Below are 6374 nucleotides of genomic sequence, written 5' to 3'. Positions count from 1 at the left end.
TCCAGTGACCCCTGGCTCCAGTGCTCTATCCCCCCAGTGACCCCTGGCTCTAGTGCTCTATCCCTCCAGTGACCCCTGGCCCCAGTGCTCTATCCCTCCAGTGACCCCTGGCCCCAGTGCTCTATCCTCCAGTGACCCCTGGCTCCAGTGCTCTATCCCCCCAGTGACCCCTGGCTCCAGTGCTCTATCCCTCCAGTGACACCTGGCTCCAGTGCTCTATCCCTCCAGTGACCCCTGGCCCCAGTGCTCTATCCCCCAGTGACCCCTGGCCCCAGTGGCTCTCTTCAGGGACTGGGGGCGGGGCCTGACCACAAAGGCAGGCTGTGCGCCTGCGCGACCTCAGCTCTCGCGAGACCTGTGCCTCCGGGGAGCGGGAGTGAGTGCGCAGGCGCGGGTCGGTGGTTGGTTCAGCGCCATTTGGGTTCTCCAGACTCGGAGTAAGTCTATGCGACGCGGCAGCTTATTGTCTTTATTATCGCAGCGACTGATTTACATGGAGGGAATCGTTAGGACGAAAATGACTTTTTTTTCGCAAACTGGCAATTGGTGGTGCGGCGGGGGGGGGGTGGTCAAGCCTCCCACACACTTGATTGGCCACACGGCGTGTGGCCGTGCTTCTGGTTGGTTGCGGCGTCTGTCAATCACCCTGTTGCTGTGACCCGCCTTCTTTGCTTCTGATAGGTTGCTTGCTTGCCCTCTGTTGCGCTTCTGATTGACAGCTAGGCAGGACCTATCCAACCAATCAAAACTTGACTGATTGGGGAAGGTTCCTTAAAGGGGCAGCATCTTCCTGGGCTGAAAAAGCCCCAGTGAGGTCACCGACTCCGTCCCTCTCCCCAACATCTGTCTGAGGCTGAACCCCACTGTTTGCAACCTGGGTGTCATATTTGACCCTGAAATGAGCTTCTGACCATATCACAGAAACCCCACAGTGCAGATAGAGGCCATTTCGGCCCATCGAGCCTGCACCGACACATATCCCACCCGATCCCCGTAACCCCTACACCAACACATATCCCACCCTATCCCCGTAACCCCACGCATTTAATCCCCCTAACACTAAGGGTCAATTTATCATAGCCAATCAACCTAACCCGCACATCTTTGGACTGTGGGAGGAAACCGGAGCACCCGGAGGAAACCCACGCAGCATAACTAAAACCGCCTACTTCCACCTCTGTAACATCGCCCGTCTCCGCCTCGGCTCATCCGCCGCTGAAACCCTCATCCAGTGCCGGTTTTTTCACTACACCCGCATTTCCCCACTCGTTAACGTCGATTTTGTGAAATCTCTGCTGTTCATTAACATAGCTCCACCACCCCCACCCCCCCGTGCAAAATTCCTGAATTTACGCCAGTTCTGAACAGGCTGTAAATTTTTAGGCGGAATAGGATCCAAAGTCACACTCCTTTTTAAAAAAAAAAAACACCAAAAAAAAATTCTCCTTACTGAGACCTAAAATGTATTTTCTGTATCTTTGCATGTATCTTTATGGCAATCGGAATGGTTCTCAGTAAAAATTGAAAACCTTCCTCAGTTGCATTTTCTTAAACATGCTGTGCCTAATGTGCATCAATGATTGCTTCAAGCTTTAATTTTCTCACATTAAGATTGACTTAAGGGAAGAGTATGGCATCTACTTCGGGCCTAATTGTTTCTGCGGGCTGGTGTATGCTAATAAGACCCTCAGGAAACTTCGGCCTAACTCGCCACTGGGAAGTGCCGGGTAACCAGCACGTTACGCCATTTCAGGAAATTCTGGGCCAATATTAAATAATATAATATACAGAACAAGGACAGAATGAGTGACTTTAAAATGAGGGCTGAAATATGTTTCCATGCCCTGGTCCCAATCATCTGGCGCCCTCTAACCCCTCTTCATCTGAAGGCTACACGTGATCTTAGGAAGAGGAGGAGGCCATTCAGCCCCTCGAGCCTGTTCCGTCATTCAGTTAGATCACGCCTGATCTGCATCTTAACTCCCATCTACTGCCTTGGTTCCGTAACCCTTGATAACCTTGCCTAACAAAATTCTATTGATCTCAGTTTTGAAATTTTCAATTGACCCCCAGCCGCAACAGCTTCTTGGGCGGGAGGGAGGGGGGACGAGTTCCAGATTTCCACTACCCTTGTACAATATCATGGGAGATCAACAAGACGGTTTAAAATACACTTTACGTTAATTGAAAGTTGTGTTATTTCTTCCTATTGGACCATTTCCTACTTTGTGTACAAAATTATGAGGAGATACTGGAGCAGGTGAAAGAGGTAGGTTTTAAAGAGCGTCTTAAAGGAGGAAAGAGAGGTGGAGAGGTTTAGGGAGGGAATTCCAGAGCTTAGGGCCCAGGCAGCTGAAGGTACGGCCGCCAATGGTGGAGCGATTATAATCGGATGCTGAAGAGGCCAGAATTGGAGCAGGGCAGAGATCTCGGGAGGGTTGTGTGGCTACAGGAGATTACACAGATATGGAGGGGCAAGGCCATGGACGGATTTTTAAATTGAGGTGTTGCTTAACCAGGAGCCAATGTAGGTCAGCGAGTACAAGGGTGATGGGTGAACGGGACTTGGTGCGAGTTAGAACACAGGCAGACGAGTTTTGGATGATGTCAAGTTTACGTAGGGTAGAGCGCGGGAGGCCGGCCAGGAGTGCGTTGAAATGGTCAAATCTAGAGGTAACAAGGGCATGGATGAGGGTTTCAGCAGCAGAGGCAGGGGCGGAGGCGGGTGATGGTACGGAGGTGGAAGTAGGCGGTCTTCCAGGTCTGCATGGCTGAAACCGTCAGTCCAGCATCGCTGCTCACTCTCGATTTGATGTTTGAATCGGGGTCACAGTCTAAGGATAAGAGGTAAGCCATTTAGGACAGAGATGAGGAGGAATTTCTTCACCCAGAGAGTGGTGAACCTGTGGAATTCTCTACCTCACAAGGCAGTAGAGGCCAATTCATTAAATATATTCAAGAAGGAGTTAGATATATTTCTTAAGGCTAAAGGGATCAAGGGATATGGGGAGAAAGCAGGGACAGGGTACTGAATTTGGATGATCAGCCATGATCGCATTCAATGGCGGAGCAGGCTCGAGGGGCCGAATGGCCTACTGCTCCTATCTTCTATGTTTCTATGAATCTTTGGGTGTAAAATAGTGAATGGGCCAATCAGTTCCTCTGTTTCAAAACTCAAACAGACAGCCTGTGATTGCCCACAAGCTGAGTTCCCAATCCCAGCTCGTTGTAAGGAGGCAGGACCAGGGGAACTCAGGGTGGTAGCTCTGGACGTGGTCCAGGAGCAGCACTGGGCGTGGTCCGGGAGCAGTCCACCTCCCTTGTTATGGGATAGGGAGCTGTATGGCTGTGCAGAAGGGGAACAAACGGGAGTAAGTTTTTAAAAATCAGTTGAGTCCAAGGTGACTCAGTTATTGTGCTGGGAGATCATTCTGCCTCCTGTTCCTCATAAAACCCCTGGTCTGCGCCTCATCACTGGGCTAATCCCATGACCCAGGAATGTCTCCTCCAGTTAACATTTTATCATATTTCTACCCGACAGGGCAGCTAGCACTTCGCCCACAGCAGATATGTCGGACTGGCAGTCACACTATCGGAATGAAGACGAGGAGGATCAGGAAGAGGCCGAGGAGGGTGAAGGTACTTAAAGGAGCTCTTCAGTGTAAATAAAGTCACCCAAACCCCTGTACACAGGAAAATAAACCTTTATGTACAATGCGATCGACACTTTTCAGTAATCTTAATCATCACCTGAAATTCCTGCCGCCGTAAGTGACGGACCAGTGCTTCACCCCCGTATTACACATTGTGGCAATCCAGATTAGTAGCAGGGATTTTATTTTACCTGCTTTCTCTCCCTGGAGTTGTATAGAATCATAGAAATTTACGGCACAGAAGGAGGCCATTCGGCCCATTGTGTCCGTGCCGGCCGAAAAAGAGCTACCCAGCCTAATCCCACTTTCCAGCTCTTGGTCCGTAGCCCTGTGGGTTACGGCACTTCAAGTGCATATCCAAGTACTTTTTAAATGTGATGAGGGTTTCTGCCTCTACCACCCTTTCAGGCAGTGAGTTCCAGACCCCCACCACCCTCTGGGTGAAAAAAGTTCTCCTCAACTCCCCTCTAATCCTTCTACCAATTACTTTAAATCTATGCCCCCTGGTTATTGACCTCTCTGCTGGGGGAAATAGGTCCTTCCTATCTAGGCCCCTCATAATTTTACGCACCTCAATCAAGTCTCCCCTCGGCCTCCTCTGTTCCAAAGAAAAACAACCCCCAGCCTATCCAGTTTACCGGATCTGCCATTCTGGAAAAGAGTCCTAGTCGGCCGGAGCAGCGGAATGTGGCTGCCTTGCAGCAGCTCCGTGTTGTCGCTGAGATTTGTGTGCGAGTGTCGTTTGCGTATCGTCCCTTTTCTGATCTTCCCTTTGAGAGCCTGGCTTGTGCCTGAAGGACGGCCCCTCCGACAGCGTGGCGCTCCCTCTGCTGCACTGGAGCAGCGTTCTGGAGTGGGGCTTGAGCCCGCAGCTTGCTGACTCAGAGACGAGAGGGAATTCAAAGTAGTTTTATGTTTGAGGAAAAACTCAATATCGACCAGTGGAGCAGAGTAAGCAATTTTAATAAAACAGCGGTGGACCTTTTTGTTGTAGAATTCAATTTGAATAAAAGGTGATACGAAATGAAGTAACTTTGAATTAAGAGGAGTAGACCCTGGTGTCTGGGGGGTGCCAGTATATCAGTACTGGGGTGTACTCCCCCGGCTCAATACAAAGACTGGAACCTGACTGAATCCACCGAACTCCAGCAGGGCCTCACCCCACCCAGCCTGTGCTCCAGGGATCCTATAGATTTGAGGCTGTTCCAGTTTTTTGCCTACTCCATAAAATGTAATCCTTTTTTTTACAATAGTCTTAGAAACAGAGATCAAACCTGAAGAAATCACCCCATAGATTTTAAGGGTAGATTTTCGGAGTCCTCACTCAGGCGTGGGCAAGGACCTGCGATACCTACCCTTCGGTGAGCACCCCCCACGTGAGCTGTGGCACCATTAAATGCAGAGCAAAGCTTTCCCACTCTTGCCAGCGGTGAGGAAGGATTTCCTCTGCTGTGTCGTGGCTCAGTGGGCAGCACTCTCGCCTCTGAGTCAGAAGGTTGTGGGTTCAAGTCCCACTCCAGAGATTTGAGCACAAAAATCTAGGCTGACACTCCAGTGCTGCGCTGAGGGAGTGCTGCACTGTCGGAGGTGCCGTCTTTCGGATGAGACGATAAACCGAGGCCCTGCCTGTTCTCGGGTGGATCTATTTTGTAGAGGAGCAGGGGAGTTCCCCCCCCCCCCCCCCCCCCCCCCCGGTGTCCTGGCCAATATTTATCCCTCAATCAACATCACTAAAAAACATTATCTGGTCATTATTACATTGCTGTTTGTGGGAGCTTGCTGTGCGCAAATTGGCTGCCATGTTTCCTACATTACAACACTTCAAAAAGTACTTCATTGGCTGTAAAATGTAATGGAACATCCTGAGGTCATGAAAGGCGCTATAAAACGCAAGTCTTTCTTTCTTAACTCCGTTTTTATACGCACGTTTACAGTTTCACCACAGACGGCACAGCGGAAATGTTCCTCCTGTGTGCCTTAGCCACAACTTCAGAAGAGCACACCCAGTGTGACACCTGCACCCCCCCACCCCACACCAACCATTCTGTGGCCTCTCTGAGTGAGGTTGATGTGGGTAAGCGGTCCAACAGTTAGACCACAGTTACAGACTTTTTACAAAGGAGAACGTGTATTCAATCCACCTTGGTCTCACAGGGTCACTTTGTAACATACAGTCCCTCATAACGCAAAGAAGCCATATAAAGGCTGGGGTTACTCAGCGAAGTTTACCACCTTCCCCACTTCTGGTCCGTCATCTAAGATTGGGACGTGTTCATTCTTGTTTCAGACGATTTTAAATACGCAGGAAGGGACAGCTTAATCTTCCTCATTGATGCCTCGGAAGCCATGTTTGAAATGAACAGTGAAACAGATACTTCACCATTCGACATGACTATTCAGGTAAGATGCGTACCCAGTGATAGTGTGGCGTGCGCACTATAGCAGTCACTGTATAGCTCTGGCAGTGTAGTGGTTATGGCACAGGACCAGTAACCAGGTTGTGAGTTCAGATCCCACCATGATAAGGATATGAAATTAAATTCAATAAACCTGGTGCACTCCACACTCAAAACACTCAGGCCTAGAAATTCACTATAGCCCCGTTTGGGGCGCCAGCCTCGCCAGGGCGCTAAAAGTAGCGCCCCGTACGCAGTCGCGGCTGATGCGCTATCAATTACTCATAAAAGACTGAGAGTTAAGAGAGTAACTAAAGGCTTTTAT

At 49.9% G+C, this 6374-nt stretch overlaps 1 protein-coding gene across 2 annotated transcripts in view; it reads left to right on the top strand.

Moving 5' to 3' along the window:
- The first annotated feature begins 337 nt into the window (after positions 1-337).
- The window catches only part of xrcc6 (X-ray repair cross complementing 6), a 52548-nt gene continuing 46511 nt past the window's right edge, over positions 338-6374 (top strand). The window contains exons 1-3 of one of the 2 annotated variants that reach the window (XM_085969571.1): positions 338-437; positions 3542-3639; positions 5941-6053. In XM_085969571.1, coding sequence (XP_085825697.1) covers positions 3570-3639; positions 5941-6053 — 183 coding nt within the window. In that variant the 5' untranslated portion in view covers positions 338-437; positions 3542-3569. The remainder of the gene's footprint in view (positions 438-3541; positions 3640-5940; positions 6054-6374) is intronic. The other variant, XM_085969570.1, reaches the window with a different exon arrangement.

The sequence above is a fragment of the Somniosus microcephalus genome, chromosome 28, assembly GCF_052327205.1.
Source record: "Somniosus microcephalus isolate GS21.2 chromosome 28, FLI_Smic_1.0, whole genome shotgun sequence".
Lineage (NCBI taxonomy): Eukaryota > Metazoa > Chordata > Chondrichthyes > Squaliformes > Somniosidae > Somniosus > Somniosus microcephalus.
This window is presented reverse-complemented; position numbering and strand designations above follow the sequence as displayed.